This window comes from Bos indicus, chromosome 10, assembly GCF_029378745.1.
Source record: "Bos indicus isolate NIAB-ARS_2022 breed Sahiwal x Tharparkar chromosome 10, NIAB-ARS_B.indTharparkar_mat_pri_1.0, whole genome shotgun sequence".
Classification (NCBI taxonomy): Eukaryota; Metazoa; Chordata; class Mammalia; order Artiodactyla; family Bovidae; genus Bos; species Bos indicus.
Genome location: NC_091769.1, coordinates 87503876 through 87531798, shown reverse-complemented (window position 1 = coordinate 87531798; position 27923 = coordinate 87503876). Strand labels below are relative to the sequence as shown.

Sequence of the window (27923 nt, the reverse complement as noted above, 5' to 3'; positions counted from 1 at the left end):
TGAGCAAGCTCTGGGAGATGGTGAAGGACAAGGAAGCCTGGCATGCTGCCGTCCATGGGGTCGCAAAGAGTCAGACACGACTGAGCGACTGAACAACAAAATGTGCTTACATTTCAGAGGGAAAGGCAGAAGAGCTTTGGCTTAGAGTGTCCTGGCCCATGGTCCCCTTGCTGGTGACAGACCCTGCTCAGCTATGCATTTCACTGGGTGCATGAATGGCCCAGTGGCCCCAGGCTACAGTCCATGGGGTCTCAAAAGAGTCAGACACTACTTAGTGACTGAACAACAACATATATACATATATGTATATATACATGTGTGCATACACACTCACACACACACTATTTGTTCTGATTCTCTGGAGAACCCGCAACCCCAGAAACCTTTTTCTCTTGAGAGCATCTTGCAGCCCTTCAGTTTCACAAATGCTTCAGGGAATGCTGCAGTTGAGGGTCAGAACTGAAGAAGGCTGTAGGCCTTGGCTCCCTTCCACTGCCCAGAAAGTGGGGCTACCCTCACCCTAAACCCTGGGGTGCTCTCTGTAGCAATGTGTCACTATGGATATGTGTCATATCCTATTCATCAGGATCCTTTAATCTGAAGGCTTCCCTGGTGGCTCAGATGGTAAAGAATCTGCGTGTAATGTGGGAGACCCAGGTTTGATCCCTGGGCTGGAAAGATTCCCTGGAGAAGGAAATGGCAACCCACTCCAGTATTCTTTCCTAGAGAATCCCATGGACAGAGGAGCCTGGTGGGCTACAGTCTATGGGGTTGTAAAGAGTCAGACGGACTGAGTGACTCACACTTTCTTTCCACTTTCCAGGCTGGAAAGGCTGGAATGGGGATGAAGAAGGTGTGCTCTTTCATGTGGCTTCCCTGACAGCTCAGTTGGTAAAGAATCCACCTGCAATGCAGGAGACCTGGGTTCAATTCCTGGGTCGGGAGGATCCGCTGGAGAAGGGATACGCTACCCACTCCAGTGTTCTTGGGCTTCCCTTGTGGCTCAGCTGGTAAATAATCCGCCCACAATGAGGGAGACCTGGGTTCGATCCCTGGGTTGGGGAGATCCCCCTGGAGAAGGGAAAGGCTACCCACTCCAGTGTTCTGGCCTGGAGCATCCCATGCGCTGTACAGTCCGCGGGGCCGCAAAGAGTCGGACACGCCTGAGCTCTTTCATGAATGGCAGTCCCCAGTCTGTTTCAGGCTCCCCTCTTCTCTTTTGACACAAGCTGACACTAGGGGTTGAGCGCTTTTCTCCTCTGGATCCTCTCACAGGAGCATCTGGGGCTGCGGTGGCCGGTACAGTGGCCTGGCCCTGAACTGCCGTCACCACGACGGGTAACAGGAGCCTTTCTTCTCAGACATGCAGCTGAGACATGCATCTCCCCCCACTCCTCCTTGCAGGAGGCCAGGGGTGGAATCCAGGGAGGGTGAGGATGGCGCTTGGCCAAAGCAGAGAACTCTCCCCTCTCTGGGATTTCCAATCAGCTGCCCCTGGAACATCACAGAGCAGAGCTTAAGGGGGAAGAGCTTGCCTGGGTGGACGGAGCCCCCTCTCACAGGAGCCTCTCCCTTGAAAAGTATCAGCTAGGAGCGCTTGCATCCTGTGTCCAGCACTCGCTGCCCAGGTTCCCTACAAAGCCTGTGGTCTAGCTGGTGGATGCCTGGAGTCTGGGTTCTGGGTCCTAGGCCAGTGGTTCCCCATTTTTCAGTCTCACAGAACAAACCCCACTCAACCCCACTACCACCAAATTTGGGAACCAATACAAAGTTGACTATTCTGTCAAGTAAGAAGTTTAATGGGGGCTGGGGTTGGGGAAGAACCCAGAATGACAATCATTTCATAAAAGAAGAGCCATTTTCTTAAAAAAAGAAAGAAAGAAAAGCCATTTTAGCATCCCAAATGAGGAAGGCCATCATCTCAGAATCATGGAGACAACCTCGCCCTTGAAGTGACCGCCTTTAGAAGGCTCCGCTGCTACTCTTCCTTGCCTCATTTTGTTCTTATCTCTAACAGCCTTCAGACCAGCCTCTGAGGTCCATCTGCCGCTATTTGGGGTTCTCTGCCTTTCTCCCCAAGTTATGTTCTTGGCTTGCCATTTTCTTATATAGAACTTCTGAATTTTTACCTTTCCCAGAAGGGCTCCTCTGGAAGTTTTCCCAGAAGCAAAAAGGGCTCCTCTGGAAGTTTTCCCAGAAGCAAAATGCCAGCGGACGGCAGTACAAGAAAAGGGGATTTAAACACCCACTTTTAGGGCTCCCACTGCAGGCTAATTCTCAAGAGCAAATGATGTTCCAGCAGTTGGGATGGGGTGGGTGTCCTTCTTCCCTTTTGCCTCCAGCTAGACTCTCCAAAGCTCTGGCTTATTTGGCCCTCCTGGCTGAAGCAGCATGGGTTCTGCTCGGTAATTTGCAGATCTGCCTGGTAACACGGTAAGTTACAGGCATCTTGCTGGGCCGTGACTCATTCTGCACGGAGCAGGCACTGAACCTGACCCGTGGCTACCGCAGTTACCCAAGTTCCCCCGGACACCTGCTCGAACCACCCCGCCCCCGCCCCAGCCTTGGTGCTCCAAGTCTGCTCTACCAACAGTGGCAGCTGGTCAGGAGCAGCGGGGCGTGACTGTGAAGTCAGGAGACCACTTGTGACCGACTGATATTTATACACCCAGAGAGCGCTGTCCCCTTCCACGTGGTCACCTTGGGCATCTCTTCCCAGGTCCTGGCGATGCTGTCTTTGGTCAAAGCATTATTAAAAGCCCCTCTTGGGAACTGCCTTGAGAGCCAGATTATCTGAGACAGTCACACACTCACTTTTTCTTTGTAATCAGAAATCGCTTTGTCACCCGGCTAATTCCCCACACTTGCCTTCCAATGACCTTGGTTGCATTGAAAATGAAATCCACCCCCTTGGGGAGAAGACTTGCCAGCAGCAGGCATGCTTAGGGAAGATGATACAGATTTTGAGGGCCCACCACGGAGGAGTGAGGGATGGAGACACTGCTAGGCTGTGCCTTGCAGGGAGTCAAGTCTCACCATGGTTAGAGACTTGATTCACCCAGCCCTCCCATGTACCCAAAGAGCTGGGTGTGCTATTATCCCCATTATCCAGACGCTAACGTCTAGTTATGATGACAGATCTACCAAAGGGGCTAAGCTAGGGCCTCAGACTCCCACACAGGGAGCTTCCTGTTGGACTGGTCAAAACATTCCACCTGTTTAAATCAAGATGTGAGTGCCGATTTAAAAAAATTAAGTAAAACATCTAACCAACAGATCATCCAGTCTCCTCCCCTTGTGCACAGTCATGTGACCATTTCCTCCCAAATGATCGGCATCTGCTGATTGGACATCTCTGCAAAGAGGGAAGACTGGAGCTAGGGGACACAGAGAGGCCTGATGGTAAGTTGGGTCCCCAACTTCTGTCCCCAGCAAGACACTCTGGGGCCTTGGGGTCTGCACCTGCAAAGGGGGATTAGGATGGCCTTCATCCACCTATGCAAACGCACCCTTTCTGCTCCCCTACACCCCTTCAACAACACAGCAGAGGCCGAGCTGCATAAAATGCAGGAAGGCAGTGGAGAGACGGTTAGGAATCACGTAGACCCTTATCTGAATCCGACTCCACTGTCCAGTAGCTGATCAACCGTGCAGTCAGTCTGGGCTTTGGTTTCAGTGTTTGCACAGCAAGGCATCCTGGGCTGTTGCAAGGATTCGGTGAGCATGTGTGTCTGATGCCTGAGAAGGCTGTCTCTGAATGAGATGCCCAACCCCAAGCACCTCCAGTCCCAGATGAATGTCCCCTTACTGCCAAGGGTGAGCCCTTGGGCACCCTCCCCTGCAGCCCTGACCCCCTCCCACCCCTAGACCCGCCAAGGCAGTGAGCAGCAAAGTGGAGACCACCCAGTTTCTTGACTGCCTCTAAACTCTGATAATATAAACAGTGACAAAAAGGGGGAGCAAACAATTTCCGACAGGGAGCAAAGAATACAAGGGGAACCATTTGTCACCCACGAGGGTGTCCAGCAAAGCAGACGGTGAGGCAGTTCTGGGTTCAAATCCTGGCTTTGCCTTGTTATTAGCTCTGTGACTTTGGGGATACTACTCAACCTCTCCGAACTCTGGTCTTCTCATCTGTCAAATGAGAAAAATATGTGTGCCTACTCTCTAGTGCTGAGGGGGTGCAAAGACAAAAAAAACACATAAAAACGTGCAGTGCCGCGCTTGGCATATAGTAAACACTTAGATATGTGTTAGCTCTTAGGGTGAGTGAACCAACTTTCCAATAAGTGCAATTTAGCTCAGGAGGTGCTGCCCCATGCTGTAAAGGTCAGAAGTAAAAAGGTGAGATGCTGTCCAACGTGGCCCCGTGCAGGTCCACCACCTGTTCCCCACTGATGTGAAATGAAGGGTTTTTTTTTCCTAAAGGGCAAAGTGTACAACAGCGAGCTCAATCCAAACAGATTCTCCTTCCACTTACATACCCCTAACAACGGAGAACTCACTGCTCAGAAAGACAGTACACTTCTGAGGACCAAACATCTAGGTTAATCAAAGACACTCTCCTTTGCCCCAAATTACCCTACCCCCAATAATTCTATTATGGAATGAATCTAAAGCCAGCAACTTCTGACTTCTTGAAGCAAATACGGATCTGAGACTAAAGCCAAGATTCCCACGCCAGGGTCAAACTCTGCACAGTGTCACGAACTTTGCTGACACCCCAGATTGGGTACCTGGTGCTTTGGCTGTTTTGTGTGGGAAGAGGTCAGGATGCGGGGAAGGAAGCAGAGAGCTGGTAGCCCCAGGAAGTTCTGGTCCCTGGCCTGGCCCTGAAGAGTCTTGTGGTCCTGAATCTCCCAGTGTAAACCCCCCACCACCCCAAGGTATCCACAGGATGGGCGGCCCTAGGCCCCCCAGGCAGCCTCTGGAGGCAGCATCTACCTGTGACCTTGAATCCGAAGGCCCAGCCCAAGGAATAACAATAAGAAATGTCACCAGACACAGCTCTCTTTGAGGGGTCCCGACCTGGGAATTGGTGTCAGAAGACACGCGGAAAAGCCAGATGGTATGTTCCAGGGTCGCGGTCCACCACAGAGAGAAGCCCAGGGCCCCTTTCATGTCCTTTTCCAGTCTGTCTGCGCCAGGGAGGTGGGGTGGGAGGCAGAGGAGACACAAGATTAATGGTTTCCGAGACAGGGGGCCAGCCGCCCACTCGTCCAATCACGCTCCTCCAGCGACTCCCCCAACCTGGCTCTGCCAGGCGTGAAGCCGAGAAAGACTCTGGGAAAAGGGGGAGGCCAACCCTTGCCTGCCCAGGAGAGCCGGGCTGCCTCATCCACCGTCAGCTCTACCCCTGGGAGCCCAGCCTGCAGGCAGACCAGCACCAGGGTTTGTCTCAGCAGTTGCTGTGGGCCGAGGGATGACCCACCCTGGCATGCTGAGCTGAGCACCGCAGGGGCCAAGGGGGAGCAGGTGGGCAGGGAAGCAAAGAAGGACAGAACTCTTTCTGGAAGTCCGTCTGTCCAGAGCAGTTGCTTCCAAGTTTGTAGAGGATACTTTTTTCATTTTGATGTTTTTTCTTAGGCGCATTTGTGAGCATGCTTGCTTAAGTCAATCTCCTTAACTTTAAAATTAAAACTGTTTTCATAGAGAGCACATATTTCCATACAACCAAAAGGGTAAGGTCAAAAGAAAAACATCTTTCCCAATTCCAGGATTCCTAAGAAGGTTCCCCAGAGGTAACTCAAAGGACAGCTTTTTGTGTCTCCTTCCAGAAATTCCCAAAGCATATGCCCAGGATTTGGAACTTTAAAAATCCATTACCTATGATTTGACTATATATGTTACTCAGCCATCTGCTTTTTTCCACTTAACTCTATGCTGTCTGTATTTCCAAGGGCTTCCCTGGTGGCTCAGGGGTAAAGAACCTGCCTGCAGTGTAGGAGACGTGGATTCGATCCCTGGGTTGGGAAAATCCCCTGGAGAACGGAATGGCAACCCACTCCAGTATTCTTGCCTGGAGAATTCCACGGACAGAGGAGCCTGGAGGGCTACAGTCCGTGGGGTTGTGAAGAGTCGGACACGACTGAGCGCCTAACACTTTCACACTTTTCATATGAACCTTGGGCTTTCCTGGTCGTTCAGCAGGGAAAGCATCCGCCTGCAATGCCTAGGAGGGTTTTTTAACATCAAAATTTTTCTTTCCCCTCTATCATAATCCTGGTACCTGTATTCTTCATCAGTTGGAAAATACATAGTAAACTCACAATTCAGTCATACTTTAACATGAGTTTGCAGGTTTCCTTTCAATGATTGTAGAATGTTTACGGAGAACGCTTGGGCGTCGTGGACTTTGTGAGGTCCTGACAATATCCCTGTGTGAGCATTTAATAAGCACTATTGTAATAAAGTTTCCCATAGCCCTGTAAGGGAAGGGTTATCATTTCTATTTTTCGGACGATACCAGTGTGGCACAGAGAGGTCAGGTGACTCATCAAGACTGCACAAGGGGAGCCAGGGGTGCCGGTGAATTCAGCCCAGTCTGACATCAAAGGCTCTGCCCTCTGCACCGCATCACAGAAGGGCAGTCTACTCCTGCGGGTCCACTAGCGTGAGTCAGGCGTCAGGAAAGGATTCCTTCTCCTTCCTCCATCGGAGGCCTCTGTCGCCAGCCCGGCCAGGTGTGTTTATGAACACTGCAGACCCTGATGCTGACATCAGGTCGGGGCTGGCCAGTTAGGTGCTGACCTCGGCCACGGACTGCAGCAGCTGGGGTGCTGTCTGAAAGTGCCCACAGGGTGGGCAACAGGGCAATGCATTCTTTTTTTGTTTGTTTTTGGTGCAAGCCATGGAGTGAGACACCAGGAGGACACGTGGGAGCCAGACAGAGCACGTGGTCTTTACTGCCACCTGCCTCAAATCTCCCACCTTCTCCTCCACATGCGCTGGGAGAGGAATTCCTTGCCGTCTCCATCTTGGTCACCAAGATCAGAGCACCACCTAAGCGATGTGCCAGGAAGGAAGCGGGCCCCCAGGCCTGCATCGGGGACGGATGGCAGGGGAACCATGCGGCGGGGAGGTCTCCTTGCCTAGGACCGCCAGCTCATCTCTCATCCTGCCGGTTTCCATCTATTGAAACCCTCAATTCTTTGATATTTTAAAAAGGTTGGAATTGTTGAGTCTGTCCAGCACCCCTACGATTCTCTGTCTGGCTCCCGCGGTCTCGTTGCTGACCTGGGCATGTGCACACAGTGTGACAGCAGAACAGAGAGACGGTGACAAGCCCTGGTTGGTCCCGAGGCTCACAGATCAGGTCTTCCTGACCATGAGGCCTGGAGGCCCTCCCTGAAGCTAGAGGACCAGGAGGGTTTACATCAGAAAGTCAGGCCGTGCACAGCCCAGCGTGGGGCGAGGCCTGGCCTGGGTTCTGCACGTGAGCTGCAGGGCTATAGACAAGGCCCTCATCCGCCCAGGGCCTCAGTTTGCCCATCTGTCAAATGCTGGCCAAGGCAACCATGAGCCTCCTGGGTCTTCCCCAGCCGGGAAGGAAGGATCCTGCCCCCAGCGGGGGAAAGATCTGCCTTCTCCCTCTGGGAAGTAGGGAGTCCCACCTACTCCCCATGTGGGGCACTCAGGGGCTGAGTGGGCTTGGCCTGGCTGCCAGGGGTCCCTATTTTCTGGGACCCCTCTGACCAGGTAACTTTAATCTCCTGCCATAAAGGTATTCCATGCAACATCTGGATGTCATAACGTGTAACATTTTTTAGACAAATATATTTACAGACCCCCTTCAAAAAAAAATCCATTTCAGACCACTGTAACTATTTTCTTTTTTTTTACTATCACCACCATAAAGCACTGGCAGAGTAAAGACTTAGGAAGTCAGGAGGGGCAGCAGAGGGGTGAACAAGGCTGACAGCCATGGGCACACTTGGGGCATCTAATCAGGCCAGGCTGGGGCCCTTCCCAAGGCGATGAGAGCCTTTTTACTGAGGGGTGCCTGTCCCGAGGGGGTGGGGGCAGGCAAGGCAGGTCCCCCACTGTGGTCCCTAGTCCTTCCTGGGATTGCTTTGCTGGTCAGGGGTGGAGCTGGGGAGGAGGACGCTGGATTTACACGAGAGAGAAAACCTCAAAGCCAAACCCAGGCCTGCTAAACACCGGCCACAGCATCAGACAAACCAAAGCTGGCTCCCTCTCCCCATGCCCCAAAGGCCACGTGCAGGAAACTGGCCCTTGGCACGTCCCCTCTGCACAGGCTGCGTGGAGGCCCTCGGAGGCACCGGTCAGGGGCCCGAGCTCCAGCTCAGGCAGGAGGACCGCTCTTGGCTGCTCTTTCCCAAGAAGGCTGATGCTGTCCTGGGCAGCGGAGCTGGGAGCCGCGAAGGGGTGGGACTTCATTCCTCTTCTTGCCCGATGGGCACGGATGTCCACACTTCTGGAGGCCTTGACCCTCTTGCTCAGCTGCCCCGGGGTCAGCTCAAGAGCCACGTGCCCTTCTCAGGGCTGTGCTTCCCCTTTCTGGGGCAGCTTGGGACCACGTTATCAGGGCGGGGGACATATCAAGAAGGGCAGGTCTGGAGGGCTGCGCTGTTTCGGCCAGACCTGGAATTGCAGCCTGGCTCTTCAAGTGGATCCCCTTGTCACTGTGAGCAATTCGCTCAACCTCTCTGGACCTCAGGGTCCTCTTCCATAAAAGGTGGATAGGGACCCCTAATTTACTGAGGCGTCACTGATAAAGAGATCATGCCAGCGAGCCCTGATCAAATACCAACAAAGCAGCTCCCTTCCCTTCCAAGTGGCTAAGATCTGGCACTTCCCGAAATCTACTCACATGGCCCAGGGACCATGTGACACTCTCCCTCCAGCATCCCTGAAGGCCAGGGTTCCTGCCTGCCCACACTCACATACCACCAGGCCCCTTGAGTCTGGGAACGCAGGGGCCCAGCCCATGGCTGCTCATGGGCATGCTGTAACAGCAGCGGCAAGAGCAGGGCATGGGGGGCCCTTCCTGGTCCCACCTGCTTGCGGGGACCCACTCAGAACTGCAGTAACACAGGACAGAAAGCCTTCTGAAGACTTATCAGGCTCTAAATCCAGGCTGCAAGGATGGTGCTGGGCAGACGGAAATATGGTGGCCTTTAGAGAACCAGGGCATGTGTAAGTCAGAGGGGTGCTCCAGTGTGTCTCAGGGCTCAGGACCCCCCAGCCCCTCTAGGCCCTGAATACTCACAGCTTAACCCCCTGCCATGTATTCCCTGGGGGGAAACAGAAAAACTAGTTTCAGACCTCACCCACTCCCTCAAGCAGGCACTCTTGGTCAGTGGACCACCTGTGCAACTGTACAGGTGGCCCACTGTCCAATGCACAGATTTTCTCAAAGGTATCCAAGCTTTCACCTTGTATTTATTGAAGGTTCCTCCACACCTGGCCCTGTGCTGCAGATTCACAAATAAATGGGACTCAGGCCTTTAAGGGGCTCGGGGTGATAGGACACACTCACGAAGAGGTGGGAAGGAGGGTGTAATTCTCAAGGCTGCCTCCTCCTTGGCAAAGTCATTTCTCAACAAACCAGGGATTCAGAGAATGAAGCGAGCCCCCATTGACGAGATGCACCCTTGGTCTGCAAAGCCATGCGGGTCTAGCTAGTCCCATGTCTGCAGGCTGGCGGTCCTCTCACCGCTGAAAGCAGGCTGTCTGTGACCGACTCTCTGAGCTGGGCCTCTCGATGCCAAAGGTCTGAGCCCGAAGCAATTGCCAGGGAACCACCAGTGCAGAGACCTTCTCTGCGGCCAGAGAGGGCTGGGGTCTGAGAATCCGGTTGAGATGGAGTCTAGGAGAGCCTGGCGCACTCTGGCCCCCTTCTGGGCCGCTGCTGCGCTGGGCGCTGTGGACCACAAGCTCTCTCCTTCCCATTCTCCTGCAGCTTCCCCAGCAATTGCAACATGGCCAATGTAACCCCAGGGCAAGCTGATTACAGCATATGCACTAACGTGGAGATGCTCTGGAATAGATATTCCCCCCAACTCCCCAAACCAGAGGAGCCCTTGCCTCCTCCGGCATGACTGCACTTCCCGGCATTTCCAGGAAGAGGAGCCGCCCCCTCATATGATCTAAGGGACCCACTGCAGCCACCGCACAGGCTGCCTCCACCCTGGAGTGTGGCTATCCTTAGCATCTGCTCCGTTTCTCTCCTGACCTCACCTGTGCCCGCCTCACCCATTCAGCACATTAGTGACTGCAGGGGTTCCAGTTCCTCTCCTGGCCTGGAGGCTTGAGCGCACCTCTCCACCAGGGCCCTTCCCCCCTGGAAAACGAGTGCTTTCTGCCTCCTGCTTTAGACTACTACAGTTAAACCCCATGGGCAAGGGTTCAGTAGGGAAAAAGCAATCATCTTACTGTCTAAGGAGAAAACTCACCTTCTGCTATCCGGGAAGGTCATGAGTTTTGATAAAATTTCAACAGGGACATGCCTGGAGCTGTGGGAAAGAAACACTAAAAAAAACAGCCAACATTTCTTGAGCACTTACTGTGTACCAGTGTCTGCTTTAACTACTTTATATTGATCAATTTTTAATCTTTACAGCAATGAAGGGGGTCACTGATGATGAATCTGAGGCACAGAGAGATTAAGTAACTTATCTGGGATCACAGAGCTGGGATGTCATGAAGCCAGACAACAAACAGTATGATGGTAAATATTTAAGAACTGGCTGGAAAAGGCGGACTGATTTGCCTGCTTCTGTGGTATAAATACTCCCATCGTGGCCAGTTTCAAGCTACCAGTGTGACATGACTCGTGCTCTGCTGCTGTGCAGAGATAGGCAGTAACATAAAGTATTCCCACCATACGCACAGATTAGACGCAAATTTAGTTCAAGTACATAAAGGCAGTAAAATATTAGAAGTAGTGACTTTTGCTTTTTCATCCTGTTCATGGGGTTCTCACGACAAGAATAATGGAAATGTTAATGACCCAGATGACCACGATGGTGTGGTCACTCACCTAGAGTCAGACATCCTGGAGTGTGACATCTAGTGGGCCTGAGGAAGCATCACTATGAACAAGGCTAGTGGAGGTGACGGAATTCCAGCTGAGCTATTTTAAATTCTAAAAGGTGATGCTGTTAAAGTGCTGCACTCAATACGCCAGCAAATTTGGAAAACTCAGCAGTGGCCACAGGACTGGAAAAGGTCGGTTTTCTTCCCAATCCCAAAAAAGGGCCATGCCAAAGAATGTGCAAACTACCATACAATGGTGCTCATTTCACATGCTAGCAAGGTTATGCTCAAAATCCTTCAAATTAGGCTTCAGCAGTATGTGAACCAAGAAATTCCAGCTGTACAAGCTGTGCTTAGAAAAGGCAGAGGAACAAGAGTTCAAATTGCCAACAGTCTTTGGATCATAGAGAAAGCAACATAAATCCAGAAAAACATCTACTTCTGTTTCATTGACTATGGTAAAGCCTTTGACTGTGTGGATCACAACAAACCGTGGAAAACTCTTAAAGAGATGAGAATACCAAACCACCTTACATGCCTCCTGAGAAACGTGTATGCAGGTCAAGAAGCAACAGTTAGAACTGGATATGGAACAACGGACTAGTTCAAAATTCGGAAAGGAGTACATCAAGGATGTATATTGTCAAACTGCTTATTTAACTTATAGGCAGAGTACATCATGCGAAATGCTGGGCTGGGTGAAGCACAAGCTGGGATCGAGATTGCCGGGAGAAATATCGACAACCTCAGATATGCAGATGACACCATTCTTATAGCAGAAAGTGAAGAGAAACTAAACAGCCTCTTGATGACAGTGAAAGAGGAGAGTGAAAAAGCTGGCTTAAAACTCAGCCATTCAAAAACTAAGATCATGGCATCCAGTCCCATCACTTTGTGGCAATAGATGGGGAAAAAGTGGAAACAGTGACAGATTTTGTTTTCTTGGGCTCCAAAATCATTGCTGATGGTGACTGCAGCCGTGAAATTAAAACACACTTACTTCTTAGAAGAAAAGCTATGAGAAAACTAGACAGCATATTAGAAAGCACAGACATCACTTTGCTGACAAAGGTCTGTATAGTCAAAGCTATGGCTTTTCCCGTAGCCATGTATGGATGTGACAACTGGACCATAAAGAAGGCTGAATGCCAAAGAATCGAGGTGTTGGATTTTGGAAATTGTGGTGTTGGAGAAGACTCTTGAGAGTCCCTTGGACAGCAAGAAGATCAAACCAGTCAATTCTAAAGGAAATCAAGCCTGAATATATCAAGCCTGATGCTAAAGCTGAAGCTCCAATACTTTGCCCACCTTATGGGAAGAGTGGACTCACTGGAAAAGACCCTAATGGTGGGAAAGATTGAAGGCTAAAGGAGAAGAGGGTGGCAGAGGATGAGACAGTTGGATGGCATCACCGATTCATAAGTGGATATGAGTTTGAGCAAACTCCGGGAGATGGTGAAGGACAGGGAAGCCTGGTGTGCTGCAGTCCACGGGGCGGCAGAATCAGACACGATGTAGGTACTGAACCGTACAACAACCAAGTGAGCTTTGAGTACTTATTACCTTTGTTTTTAAGACAATGTATTAACTAGTAAGTTTATAGAATTTCATTTTTAATGATTGTGTTTAACAATCAGCTACAAAATTCCTAAATATTTAATGCTCGATTCTACTGAGCCAGTTTGAGCTGGTTCCTCCACACTACTGGGGCCAAGATTTAGACTCAGTCAGTCTGGAGCCAGAGCATTCCCTCCTACTCATTACACTATACTGCCCCCAAGAAGGGCACAGAGGTCCACCTAGCCAGGTCCACCTCATCCATCAACAGGGCAATAGCTGCCGCGGGGCCAGGGCCCTCCTGGCACTGCTGTTCCCAAGGCCATCTACTTCCCTCTTATGCCCCCAGAATGCCCCTTTACCTATATCGTATCTCCCTAAATTAACCCCGCCAGCACGCATCAAACACCTACTCCATGCCAGGTTCTGCTCTAGGCAGTGCGGACAGAGATGAAGCTGGTATTCCAGGGGCCAATGATGTAGTGGGAAAAGATAAGCAGATATTCAAATCCAACAAGTTACAACCCAGGCAGGAGCAGGGGCCAGACTGTCGCTGCAAAAAGAGAGATCCCTTCCCCCTGGAAAGGGTCAGGGATGGCTTCATCAGGAGGGGAACATATGAGCAGGGTTTTAAAAGATAAATAGAAAGTTGCCCGGCAGACTGAGGTTTGGGGATATCCAATGGTACAAAGAGGGGAGAGTAGACCTGAAGCGTCTATTTAGATAGACGTCAGCCATAAAAAAAAGAATGAAATAATCCCATTTATGGCAGCATGGATGGATCTAGAGATTGTCATACTAAGTGAACCAAGTCAAACAGAGAGACAAATGGCGTATGATATCACTTATGTGTGAAATCTAAAATATGACACTTATTTATAAAACAGAAACAGACTCACAGACATAGAAAACAAACCTGTGATTACTGAAGGGGGAATGGGGAGTAGAAAACGAAAAAAAAATAGACGGATGTGTTGTCCAGCTGAGGAGGGGACCGGACAATGAAAGAGAGGCAGAGGGGCTGAAAACACACTCTGTTTCCTGGCTGGGGGTCTCTGCATCAGTGGAGGGAGAGACAAGGAAGACACAGGGAGAAGCAATCCGGAGGACGATGCTGCAGTTCTGTTTTGCATATGCTGGTGGGAGGTCTACCCGGGAGCCCAAGCCGGACACAAGAGTAGGATTCTGAGATTCAGACTTAGGAGTTATTGGAGAGCAGGTGATGAGAGAATGGGCGAGAGAAAATACAGCTTCAGCATCTGTTGATGACAGACTCAGAGGGAGGCATGAACCTCTGGAGGTTGCCCATGGTCCCTTGGAGGATGAGGTCAGGAAGACCGAAAGTTCCTTTCTCCAGCTTTCCTTTCCAGCCCGTGGCCCATGACACAGACTGAGGGCGTGGGGGGTGGGAACAAGGTCCAGTTCACTGTGGGCATTCTGCCTCTGCCTTTTTAGAATAAGCCATGTCCAAGTTTCCTCTTCTGCCTCCTCTCCAAACTTTACCTGTGTGTCCGACCCACACAGTTAAGAAGTGGTGGTCTGAAAGCTGGAGTTAGAAGGCTAAAACTCTAGACCCAGTGAGTGACGTGTAACACTGGTTAGACTGCAGGTACACAGCAAGCCAGCCCCTGAGCAAATCCCAGCTTTGTCAGCTCCGTGACCTTGGGCAAGTGACCTAGCATCTCTGTACCTTCGTTTCCTTCCCTGTGAAATGGGGATGGTGATAGGACCTAGTTCCTATTTTCCGATTAACCCCAATAGGGTTATTGTGAGGAGGCAGTGAGTTAACACATGAAATGATCTTACAACAAAGCCTGGTACCCAGTAAGTACTCAATAAATGTTAACAACGGTTACTATTACTATTATTACAATTGTCCACCTCTGACTCTGCAGTTTATTTTCAGCTCTCTCCTCTTCCCCAAGACTTTTCTCCCAGCAAATCCTAAAATGATCCCCAGGGAGTCAGATATCTTAGGAGAATTTGAACAGCAAGTGTCAATCAGGCCCTGAAAATAGTGCTAGCCATGGTGGTTCTGCACTTCCAGCAGCTGGAGGGAGGGCTTTCCTCGGGCTGAGTGAGGCCTGAGCACTGCCCAGCCTGTCTGGAGGTCACAGCAAGCCATGGAGGCAGTGAGCGTCCTGCGTCTGTTCGCGTGCATAGCGGGAGGTCATTGGCATACCAGACTAGGAAGTAACTACAGTGCTAAAAAGCGTGGAGTGTGGATCCGAAAGGCAGTTCTGAAACCAGAGCTGCTTTCTGAAGCCGGGGTTCTGCACCCAGTCCTCTAGGATCCTGCGTTTCTACAGGTTCACCTGATATCCTCCACACTCCGTCCCACCCTCAGGAGGCTCTGTAGAGGGACGGTCACCCATGAGGTGCAGTGCCATTTACGGCCTGCAGGGGGCTCTAGAGCTCTTCCATTCCCCATACTCTGGGTGGTGAGGGTACCCCGCATAAAACAATGGTTGTGTTTCCCCGGGCTGAACCACTATGCCGCCCTGGGAGGTAGGCGAAGAAAAGCTGGGGTTCGCTGGTCCCCCGTTGGTGTGTCCCAGTTCACGCATGCCCTCAGCCTGCTGTATCAGGTTTGGGCCGTTGTCCTTGTCACATTACCACCTAACACTGATCTGGGCTGTTTCCTCCACACCCTCTTAGGGGATGTCTCCGAAGGGCCAGCCTCCTGTCCCTGTGTGGGAAGGCAGGAAGAGGTTGTTGCTGCTTTGGCCTTCAAGGTGCCGCAAGTGTAGCCTCCAATTTCTGGGGTGTCAGCCTCTAGTAATCCAGTCCCTCAACCTGCTTGTCAGAGAAACATCATGCAGAGACAAGTTCCCTAAAAGACTCTGCTTACCCTGTTCGTCCCCAAAGCAACATTCAGTAGCTCTGGGTGCTACGCTAGAAGACTTCATTCAGCAGACGTGTTTACCTGATTGCTACTCTATCGATATATTTGGATGACGGAAATGACTTGTACCCACTAACGTCTAAGGATATGACCAACCTAACAAGTTAACGTCTGCAAAAAGTTAAAGATAGTCATTTAAAAAACAGTTTGAAAAAACTGCATATAATCATTCTTTGAAGCTTTGTCAAAAGTAGAAAAAAATAAGGGAAATGTGTTTCTTGATCAGATCAGTTTAAGAAAAACACCCATGGGTAGTGTTGCCAGATTTAGCAGATATCACATGGGACATACTTATACTAAAAAAATATTTGTTGTGTATCTAAAATTCAAATGCAACCAAGGGTCCTGTATTTTACTGGGCAACTTTACCCACAGTCCAAGGATAGAGGGATTCATTCAGAGGAAATTTCCTATTCACCACCTTGGGTCCCAAGTCATAATTCCTTCTATAATCCCCTTGTGTTACATATGGAAACCCAAGCCACATTGATCGCATTAAACCAAGTAATCGGTTCAAGCACCCCAATCTCGCTCCTGAGTAGGAAGGACTCTCATTGTGAAGTTGTATCAAAGGAATGAAAAGTAACTCCCAATAGATAACATAAAAAAATTAATAAGAACATCAAACATTTAATGTACACCCACTATGTGCCTGACACTTGTGAATTACCTCTGTTTAATCTTCACAGCCACCCTGGGAAGTAGATACTATTCTGGAAACTAAAAGAGTATCTACAAGTCTAATTTCAGTACTTCTTGCAAAGACATGTAAATTTCTGGTCAATTACTTCCCAGGGAAAGAAAGGGGAGGGAAACAGAGAGACAGACTCCACTCCATCAACAAACCAGCTTATTCATAATGCAATGCCAGGTCTGTTGCTATTTGATGATGTGCCGCTTCCACAGGAAACTGTCTTAATTTCAATGAATTATCACTGATTTGTATGGGTCTGTGGGAGAGAACTGGGTGGGAAACCCGTGTAACAACCTCCAGTAAGTTGGCCTTACAACTGAGGAAGACGTGTTACCCTTCGGGATAATAAACAGTTCATTTGCTGTGAATAAAGGCACACTCAAGCCACCCCGAACACTCGGTGACAATGACACGCAGATTCCAAATGTTCTCTGTAAGAAAAAACACCCTTTCTCCTAATCCTTCTTAAACTCAACAAGACTGATTGGTTTTTATTATTCATGAATTAATTTTTTACTCAGGGTCCAACAAGGGAATTGAAGCTATAACGTTTCTCACCGATGGAGGGGGCGAAGAAAGCAGATCTCAGCCTGAGCAGCACAGCCAGAGTGTTGCTGGGATTCCTTGTGGGGTAGGACGTCTTGTTTGTTAAATCAGATAATAATCAATTAATAACCCAAAGCTTTGGGTTGTTGGGTATTTGGCGGGGTGGGGGGTGGTGGTGGTAGAAATTGAGTAAGAATATTGAAGTAGAAAAAAATTACAGACAGTCCTGGGACCTTGGTATACTCAGGTGGCTCCGATTATGTTTGGCTGATAGTATTAGGCTGGTGTCTGAGGCTGTCTCCTATTTCCAAGGCACACAAACAAAAAAAGGGGGGCAGGGATGAGAGAGGAAATAACAAAGGCCAAGCCAATTTCAAAAGTAATGCACAGATGAGTAGTTTGCACGTGAGCAGGTTCAGATCTGGGTATCGCCATGAAAAGTCACAAAAGGGTCACAGGAATCCAGAGGGGTTGGCTTCCGGACACGGTCCCTCCGATCTTTGCATCCAGAGAGCAGGCTGGGATACCCAGGAACAGAGACAGAAAGCCCTGGGAGACGCTGAACGGCCGAGAACGCGATCAAGGGTGGCAAGGTGACTTTGCCTCTCTCTTCACCCAGCTCTGTTCCCAGCTCTTCACATGTGCCAAGTCATAACCCCCTTGTCCTCTGTGTGCCTTTGGTCTGCAAACTTCTCCTGAGATCGCAGCCAGAGGCACTAAGGAACACTGGGGGCAAGGAGAGGCAGAGCACGGCATGGGTCTCAGGTGATCGTGACAGGAAGGTCAGAATCCTTTACAAGAAACATCTCTGCCTTACCAGTTCAAAGGCAACACACCTGGCATTTCTCAAGGGGGCTGTGTGTCGGACACTGTATTCTCCTTTACCTTTGTCTGTTCATATTTCAGACACCAGGCATTTTCTTTGCCCCTGGATGAATTTAGACATGCAAACCTGAAGCCTTGGCATGTTATGCTTGCAGAAAAACATTTACGTTTGGAGGCAAGACACAGCAACCCTCATACAGTTACTATGAGGGAATGGTTATGAGAATTGCTTGGCGCTTTGGGGGAAGAAAAAGCTGCAAGCTGTTATTACAACCATTGCATTCTTGCTATCACTTCTGTGAAAGCGGTGTTCTTTCTGCCAAAGCTTGTTAGCCTGACTGCTTAGGTAGACAATGTCAACATACCCAAGGGACAAATGACAAAGAGTGAGGCTAAAGGAAAAGGCTGGATACTGCACTCTGCATGCAGGCTGAAGAGATGTCTCACCATCAAAAGCAATGTTTCCTCCCGATCGATTAGGAAGGCAAAAACAAAAGCATAGACCAGCTCATTCACTCACATCACCAGGATCCCAAACGAGAGCTCCAAGTGTGAGGAAGTGAGGTGACAGAGCAGAGAGATGGGAAAGTTGGCTTCGAATAAAGTGTGGGGCATCCTGATCGCCTCTCACCCGTACCTCCTCGGGTAACAGACAATCAACCTGCAATGTGCTTTCAACAGGAGGTTTTTACCCTCTTTGATTTCCCTACCAAATGCAACCAGTGGGTCAAGGTCTTAATGGCTGAAGTAGAATGAGGTGGCCCGTAACAGCCATTCTGCTTTGGGACTTCTCTCAACCAATCATGCTCAGCACCTCAAAACAGGTCCAACACACCCGAGCACTCACACACACATACTTACACACGTGCTCAGGTAGACACACACACACACACACACACGTACCCTATACGCCTTCCTCTAAAACATATAAAACCAAAGAGGGATAAATAAGCTAGAGCAAGTTGGAATGAAAATAGAGGGAAAACATAAGTAAAGACAAAGGACAATGTTAAATAGAGAGATACGAGAGAATTTCATTCGAAACATCACCCTTCACATCGTCAACCCCCCAACTACAGCGTTTCCTTAGGACTGTATTTTCTTGTTCTCTGTCTTTCGGAAACCAAGAACACAGGAAAAGACCAGTGATGCTCAAAAACCTCTTGCTGGGTATCTTTTTAAAAATACAAGCCAGGTAAAAACACCAAACACGTAAAGGTAAGTAAACATAATACTTTAAGAATTATATAACAAGAAAAGGAAAAAACATTATGAACGTAAGTTATTTTGAGCAGTTAAAAAAATAAAGTTAAAATAACACTTAGCATTGGGGTTTTGAAACTCACAGCTTCCTCCATAGGAAGACCTGACTCTAATTGGGCACTTCACATTGGTGCAATTTTAATGCAGTGTTTCAGTAAACACTCACGGTCAGGCATGAGGCTGGCTGCTACTGTAATTGGCAGGAGAGGATTCTGATATAGTTTAAAATGAAAACTGATCACATTTAAAACCAGGAGATAAAAACAAAAGCTTGTTGGAGTTTGTTTAACTGCCTTTTGACCTCCGGATGAAATGACATTGAGAAGCAAAATAACATTATCCAGAAAACCATTCCCAGAAAAGGCTCAATCCCGGGGACGCTGAATGACAGTGTTGAAAAGACGAATATTTTTTAAAGTCATAAGGAACAGAGGAGAGAAATTTAAAGGCGGGCAGGCGGGGGTGTGGAGAGGAAGAGAAGGAAAACAAAATTCTTTGGGACAAAACGTGTGTAGGTTAAAAAGCATGGCAAATGAAGATGTAAAAACAATTATGTCTCTAACCCCCAGGAAAACTTTTATTTGGAGCTTATTTTAACCCGAGACCACACAATCCTGAATTTAAGGCATTTAGCCAATAGATTTTTTTTTTTTAACCTCATCCAGTTTCATATCGAAAGTCCCATGGGCAAATGAAAACCAGTCTGATTTTCCTTGACGTAAGAATACATTTGACCTTTAGCGATAAGACTGTTGATGGCCATATCCAGGGAGAGAAGGGTTAGTCGGGGACCTGGGGAAGAACCGCCTGCCTCTTTGAGTGTGGCCATCTGTTCTCCGGGAGAAGAGCAGGCCGGCCTGCTCGCCCTCTCCAGGGTCTGCCAGCCCTACCCAGGCCCAGAAAACTGAAGAGAGCCTCTTAGGAAAAACTGAACTCCTCCGATGGCAGGGACAGCCAGCCCTGTTGGGTTGCTCTGGGCTCCCTCCCACACCACGGAAAAACCCCAAGGCGCACAGCCCCTCGCTGGAATGTGGCCACAGCCTGACCTCAATCCAGGCAAGGGGTAAAAGGCAGGCCAGCAGGGGCTGGCTTTAAACAGCAGAGCCCCTCGTCTCCCATCTGAAAGGGGAGCCCGCCGTGGCTCTCACACACGTGCACACACAGACACTTTCCTAGGAACGGATGCGGCTTTTGGTGCCTCGGCATTTGCAGACATCCTCTGTATCAGGGGTGTTAACGGCAACAAAAAAGAGCTTGACACTCTCTTAAGCCAATGCTTATAAGTAGAGGGGCTATTAAAATCCTTTCTGTTCTAATCCTGATCTACAGAAAGGCACTCTAGGTAGGCAGACACATCAGTGCACTCACAGGAGGGGTGGGGGGCTGGGGCCATACGTGGGCTCCAAGTTTCCCACTTGTCTGGTTTGTCCGTGTCTTTTGCTGGGTGGTTGATCGTGGCAGTGCAAAGGGCTGGGGTGGTCTCTGCTCCCAGGGACAAATTGAGCCCGTGTTCTCCTACAGTCTGCCCCCACACACACATCGAGAGTGAGGGTACCCCCGCAGAACCTGCGAGCCAGCTGGCAGTCACAGGTGCAAGGAGGCCCCTCCAGAGCCCTGCTTCCCCCAGCGAAGCCCCTAGAGCCACTGACCAGCATGCACCCACAGTCCTCCAGTGACCTCCTTCCAGTGTGGCCCAGTAAGTGTGCCAGGAAATGCTCCAGCCTGCCACAGGGGGGGCGGGTCACACTGTCACAAGTGGTGAGGGTCACATGCCCAGTGGCCTAGGGAAGAAACACGCCCCCAGTGACTGACCTCTCCCAGGCACTGCCCTGACAACTGCTCCCAGAAAGCAGTCTGGCCCTCCCACCCCCTTCCCCGGGACAGCCCTGTCATTATCAGGGAAAGGTCAGCGGCCTCACTAGAGGTAGGGGGAGCGTGTGTGGGTGGGTGGGCGTGCTGGACCAGGAAGGGTTAATCTGCCGGCCAGCCAGCACAGGGGTCACTCTGATGTGCAGAGAAGTTGAGCATCCCAGTCCCCCAGAGCTGGTCTGCTAATTACATTTGCAATTATAAACACCGCAACCTCCCTGCGCAGGGACCTGGCCATACCAGCGGATGGGACAACCAGGATGTGAGCCTGCTGCAAGCCACCCCAGCCACACCAGGGGACACCGGGGGCAGTAGAAGCCCATGGGGCCCGTGGACCCCTCCTCCGAGGAATGATCATGCATTGACAGTTCCCCGGAGGTCCAACGCTCCTGAGCCTGAGAAAGGGGATGGTCAGCAGAGAGGAAGTCCAATCAGGAGTCACCAGCACTTGGACCTTTGTTTATCCCTAGAAGTCAGCAAATGGCCCCAAGGGCAGGAGGTGAGCTCAGATATGTCTGCTTCCAGTCCATTCTCCAGCTGAGCCCTTCGGGGCTTCCTGGCCTGGTCTGTGGACCCTCTGCTGGCGCCCCACACATCCTCTGGGAACCATGGCCACGGTGGAGGACATCGGAGGTTCAGCACTCAAGCTGTGCAATCCCCAGGGGACTGTTCTGCCAAAAGCCACCCAGCTTCAAGCCAGAAGCTCCCAGCAAAGTTGGGAGGAGTCGTAACGAATTCTGGGCAGACCTCCTGGTCAAGCTGGAAGAGACTGGGAGGACTGGAGCTTGCAGAGACAAAGAGCTGAATGATGGCTGGTAGGTGTGAAAAGGCACCAGCCTGGGGTGTTCAGGGTGTGGGCTGGACTTGACTTTGAAGAAGTGGATTAGGCTCTGCATCCCTGCTATTCTGTCCTCGTAAATGAGAACCACAAAGAAATCATACTGAGAAAACCACCTAAAGCATCCAGAAGACACGTTCTAAGGAAGGGCGCTGCAGAACCGGGTCAAAAGCATCTCGGCTCTTGTCTAAATGTTTGACTGAACTCGCTTTCCTTTTGAATTCTGCTCATTCACACAGCCAGCTCCATAGCCCACCTCCCATGCAAACACCCTGACAATGTCTCTCCACCCCACACCTTCCTTTGGGCTGCCAGACTTGTACAGAGCTTCCCAGTTCCTGTGCTCAAAAGAAGCTGGGCATTTTGTAGAGGACTGAAGAAGGAGACAAACTCTCATTGAGTTTAGATTATCTTAAAATTAAAAAAAAGAAAAGAAAGCATTTGGCAATATGTCCCATTATCAGGAACACAAATCAAGCAGACAGAGTCACAAGGGCCCCCTGGGCTAGAGCCGGGACACTCCGAGAAGGCGGGGTTGTGACATGAAATCCCTACCACAGCCACTTCCCTCACAGAGCTTTCCCCGAAAGTCCCCTCTGTCTCTCCTCTCCCGGACTAAATGGAATATGTATTGATTCCTCCAAATCAATAGAATGAAAAGGTTCTTGTTTGGTGGGTCAGTCTGTTTCTTCATATACATTTGTTTAAGAAACATTTTTTTCGTATGTTCCAATTGTTGGTAAAAATTGAGGACTGTTTCTAAAATGGAGTTGCGGAAATAAGCTCCGAGAGGAAATTTCCAGTTGATGTCAAGATCTCACTCAGCTGGAAAGGGCCTTGCCCAGGACTGGGGCCCTCTGATTTCCTGCTAAGCTTGTCGCCCTCAGGCCTGAACAAGCCCATCCTCTTCCACGGCAGCCCACACCTTCCAGAGGGGGCTGCAGACACCGAAAGGTTTATTTCCTGGAGCCCCTCCCTCAGAAAACCAAGATGAATGTCCTCCCGCTGATTTATTTTTAAATGTACCATTAAAAATTAATTCCCCCCTTTGTTTTTCTCTGGGTCACTGATTCTGAATTACCATGTGGCATTTTTCCTACGTGTGAACCCACATATTTTACCTTTGGGACAGTTTGTTCTCTGTTTCTTTAACATCAGCAAAGTGGTCATCGGATGGTGGGTGACGAAGCCCCCCCGCAACTCCCCAGATTGTCTGCCAAGGATCTCCATCGGGTCCGTCCCCGACGCATTTGTACACAGGCCCACACAAGCCAGCGTGCTCACTCCGACTCTGCTGATTATATATGTACATAAAATATTGATTAGAAATGGTAATGGAGTCACCTACAGGATTGGCTACAGGAAAATGAAAATGAAGGAGAGAAAGGTATGAAGGTCCCAGTGTATCTGTGTGTGTGTGTGTGAAAGTGAATTTCTCACCTGGAAAGTGAAAATAACTCTAAAATATTAAAGATCGCTCTCTGTATATTAGCAGGTGAAAGGGAAGTCTGGGGAGTTCTTCCTCGCTGGACTGTGGTCCCTGCGCCCTTGAGTTTTTTTTTCAAGTCCGGGAATGTCAACTAAGGCAAATAGGTAGAAACTATCTGTACAGAGCACTCGAACCCACCCAGTCTCGTATAGGTTCCAGAGAAACCTCGGCACCATAATGGATGGATTCATTCTACCGTCCTTCCAACAAACCAGAGAATGCAGTCCTGTGTCTTGTCACTTTGCTACCAGGGGGCTCTAAAGCTACTTGTTGTGAAGCAGAGAAACACCGGGGGGTGGTGGTCAGAAAGCTGCCTCCCCCAACAGCAGCCTCCGACCTCTACAAGCTCGTCCTTGGCAATTTTGTACCCCAGTAACCACAGCAGAGGTATGCCTTCTCCAGAAGGCACGCACCTGTGTATGGGGGCCCGGCTCACTAACGCTTGGACTGCAGCCCAGCAGGTTTGGGGCTCTGAGAAACGGCATCTCACCGGGATGCTTAGATCCTCCGTAGAAGAAGCAGGCACGTTTCTGGCTTTTCCTGTGCCCCATGGAGTGAGAAGCTAATTCTTTGCAAAAACAAACAAACAAAAACAAGAAGGCTAGGGAGTCCAAATCCAAATCACTATCAGGCTTACTTTATAATTGATTTCCACTTCAAACCCTTCCCAGGCACCCAGGACCTCGGCTACCTCATTCCCCTTTGCTGCTTCCCTGACATTCCTTCTTTGCCCATATTTCTCCTCAAACTCAAGCCAGGGTTGCCGTCAACTCGATGAATTACCCAGCTGCTAAATCCCCCATCTCTCCTTGCTTTCCTGGTCAACATAATCAAAAGATGTACTTCCCCCACACAAAATTTCATATTTATTGACTGTGACTTGATCCAGGGACAAATACATAGATATTTCAAGCTCAACTAAAGAAGTCACCTCTGGAGAGACGAAAACTAAATAATTTAAATATCCAATATTTGTCGTACTTGGTAATTTTATGTGCGGAAATGCCCCACGAGCATCATACACAGTTCACAGTCTCACCCACCCAGGAGGTTTCTTTGGGGGCTCCCCCTCCCTTAGGGAGGGACCACCATACTGTGAAATGGGCCCCCACCCCAACTGCACCAGCCATACAAGCTGGGATCAGTGTAACCTTTAAAGAGAATTAAAAGCCACTTTTCACACTGATGGAAATCTGAATCCAAGATCCCCCTCATCTCCTAATCCAATCGCCTTCTTCTGACACTCTGTTTCAATTCTGGCGGCACTGAAAGGACCCTCTGCCCAGGGAACCCCCAAAACTGGAATCAAAAATGTCAGCGTGGAGGCTGGACCCTGCGGTCGCCCCTCAGGAGACGCTGCTGTGAAGTTGCCTTCTCTCTTAGGCGCGGTCCACCTGGGGTTGGAGGTATTCTGTTCAGAGCTGGGCGTAATCACACTCACTGGGACCCCACGATATCCAGAGTATGGTTTTAGGGATGTCGTGGTTCCTGGGAGGAGGGGGTGGTACAAAAAACGAAAGGATGACCGAAGGAGAACTGACTTTAGTAGTTCAGCTTGCTTGGGTGGGGGAGAGGAGGAAGAATAGCGAGAAGTTAAGCAGATCCACGAGAATCTAGAGTTTTCATTGTAGTATTATCTGAAGCCTTCCGGGGGAACCACATGGAGTGCGCCCACACCCAGACGCCCCGGACACCTGCCCGGAGCGCGGCGGCGCCTGGAGCGCCCGCGGGGAGCCCGGGACAGGTACCTGGGCAGGTGGGACGACGACCGCGGAGGGCCCTGGGAGGGGAACGGCGGGTGGCCGGAGCAGGACCTCGCAAAGTCAAGGATGGTCGTGCGGGGCAGCGTTCCACCGTTTGGGGGATCAGTTGTGCGCGTCCCCACTCCGCGCACTCGGCAAGCTGCCCAAGTCCGGGGATCTGCGGTTACCCGGTGTCTAGCCCCGCAGCCCCCGCCGACCACCCGCGTGCACGCGACTCAGACCACCCCAGGTTCCAGGGAGGCGAGCGCAAAGCCGCCCCGGGGCACGGAAATCACCCGGCACCGCCTTGCCTAAAGCCAAGAACCAACTTTGCTTCCGCTGCAGCGTCCAGCCGTTTGTCCCCACTCCTGGCGGGAGGCGGGCATCCCGTGGCGGGGCATGCGGGGCGCAGTCTAACCCGGCCGCGCCGCCCGCACCCCTGGGAGCAGGTGGCGGGGGGGCTTGGGTCCACCGCGCCGCGTGCGCGCCCTCGGGGAGCCGCTCTGGGACCGTAGCGCGGGACCGTGCTCGCCTCCCAGTTTCCAAACCTGCGCGGCACGTTCAGTTTCGCCCCCTTGCCTGGACCGCTTCTGGTCCCCCGTATGAAAATAAACATTAAAGTCAAAGGGCCCGCAGGGACGCTTTCCCGAGTGGGGACGGGACATCCTTGAGACATTACCGCACCTGTTCTGGGCTCGCTCCTCCCCATTCCACAGAAACTCAAATATTTTCTCCCCGCGGGGGACGATCGGAGTGAATGCGAAAAGCTTTGCTCTTACCTAAGAGTGAGGGTTTGTCAAAACGCGGGGTGGCGGGGCGGGGGGGGGGCGGGTGAGGGAAAAGTTAGAGTCGGGTTCACCCCCAGAAGGAAACCCAGAAAAGTGTGCGGTTTTCCCCTTCCGACGTCCCCCCCAAGTGCCCTCACCTCCCCCCCGCCACCCCCGGGGTCCCTGCCACTTCAAGAATGCCTAGAAGAACTGCGACACTCAAGACAGAGACGGCCGGACAGGCAGAAGGACAGACACAGACGGAGAAGCCGAGCACCTACTGGTTGTGGTAGCCGAGGGGATCAGGGACGCAGAGTTCGGACACGTCCATCAGTCCCGTTTTAGCATTCCCAGTTGGTAGAGAAAAGGCGGCGGGGAGATCACGCGGAAGAGCGAGTGAAGGGCACCGGCGAGGTGCGAGTCCGGGTAGGGGCACGGTGAGCCGGCCAAGGCGGAGTGGGTGGATGGAAGCGCCGCGGCGGGGCGCGAGGGAGGCCGAGAGCCGTGCGCGCCCAGCCCAGAGCTCCCGCACTCGGGCACACACTCCTGTGCGGGCAGAGGGGATGCGAAGCGGTGGAGGCGGCTCGGGCACCAGAGACTTGGAGCCCGCTAACCCTACTGTAGCTTTAAGGCTGGGAGACTGATGTATGGTTTGGCTCCTATTGGCTATCTCTCAGGGGCTGGACTTAAAGTGACAGAATCGAGCTGGGGTGGGGGGAGGGGGGTGAGCCAGAGAGACTTCAATGGAACCAGGCGCTCGCGCGAGGTCCCCACCTCAGGAGGAGTAGGAGAACTGTGCTGTAGAGCCGCAAGGCCTGTCCTCTCGCCATTAAAGAAAAAAAAAAATTTTTTTTTTTTTAGCCCAACTGGCTGGTGGGGCTGGGGACATGAAAGGTGTGCCCCTTATATATCCTCTCCACCCCCAACCCCCAGTCTGATCTTTTAACTGGCAAGTCCAGCAAACTCATCTCAGCCTTTTGGAAGGGGTCTCTTTTTAAATTTAAAAACAAGACCCATTTCTCCTCCCGCCTATCAAAAAGAAGAGGCCAGCTCCTTAGAAATTCAAAGCCTCACACCTGGTGTTTGGTGCATAAAAGTGCAAAGGGTCAGGCCTGTAGGTGAGCCCCAGCAAGAGAGGGGATGCTTCCCTTCCCAGCTCTCATCACCTGGGCCAGTGGGTTCTGAACAGCTCTTACAGGACTAGACGGCAGGGCTTGATGCTATAAAACACTCAAGATGTATACAGTGATGTTCTCTTCATTGGCAACCCTCAGAAATGTTCCCAGGACACAGACACAAGCAAATAAATTCCTGTCTGCTTAGAAAAACACAACTATGGTTAAAACAACCAACTTACCAGCCACATCCACTTCACGGCACAAGTAGACACTTCAACATACACACCTGAATCCCCAGCTACGAACATACCTGCATCCCTGTCTGCTGCTGTCTCCATGAACCCGAGTATTACTGTACCAAAACCAGCTGTAAGTCGAGCCCCAGTCCTTCTTCTGGGGCTTGTCATCTTTTGAGCTGTGCCAGCCACAGGGATAATAATCAATCTGATGATTCAAATGAGTGTGGGGAGGGGATAGGTATAGAATTATTTAAAAGGGAGGGGAAAAAAAGCCCTCAAGAGAGACCATCACCTTATTCTCCTATATTCTACAAAAGACAATGAGCAGTAGGGGGGAAAACATCATTTTATCATCAGAATAAAGTCTAAATGGATTGTAACTGCAGGCAGTGTTCAAGCACTTCAGGAATAAAAGCAGGAGGGTTGTGAGAAACCCCAGGAGGGGCCGGCCGCCGGGGAGGGGCTGGGGAATGGGCGGCAGGACGGCAGATGATACTTGACTTGGATAAATGGAAGCTCGTGCAGGCTGGGAAACCGAGCTGAGGTTTTTCCTCTGTGCTGAAGTGGAGGACCGCGTGGGATTCTCCAGGCTCGGGGCGCTGGCAGGTATCTCACAGAGAGATGGATGAAGACGTCGGCTCTGTCAGTAGAGCCCCCAGCAGCCCTGGATTTTTTTTTTAATCACATAGGTACTTGGTTACATCGGAAATGGAAAGAGGGGTGCAGAGATTCAACCACCATGTCTTGCCAAGACCTCAGACTGGCTTCTCTGCATCCTTTCTGGCCCCTGGAAATCCACTCGCTAAGCACTTAGCAGCCAGGGAGCGCTTTGTAAAATGAACATCCAAAGTCCCCTTCGAAATTTGTTGCATTTAGGAAAGAGACCCCAGTCCTTCCCCATGGCCAACCAGCACCCCCCAGATAACAAGCGCCTATGTGTCTCCACGCCCTGTCTCAGCCCGTGAGGTGGCCCCCTCAGGCTTTGTCCCTGCCACCGAGGACGTCCCAGCTTCCAGATCACATCAGAAGCTTCTGCTATTTGCCTTGCTTCAGGTAATTTATTAGTTTGC

At 50.8% G+C, this 27923-nt stretch overlaps 1 protein-coding gene across 2 annotated transcripts in view; it reads right to left on the bottom strand.

The window, feature by feature from the left end:
- ESRRB (estrogen related receptor beta) overlaps window positions 1–27923 on the bottom strand; it is a 186182-nt gene that overhangs the window by 89238 nt on the left and 69021 nt on the right. The window contains exon 1 of one of the 2 annotated variants that reach the window (XM_070797895.1): window positions 25778–26088. The exons of the other annotated variant lie outside the window; for it this stretch is intronic. Coding sequence (XP_070653996.1) covers window positions 25778–25827 — 50 coding nt within the window. The 5' untranslated portion in view covers window positions 25828–26088. Of the gene's footprint in view, window positions 1–25777; window positions 26089–27923 lie in introns of those variants that run through there. 2 annotated transcript variants of the gene reach the window in all.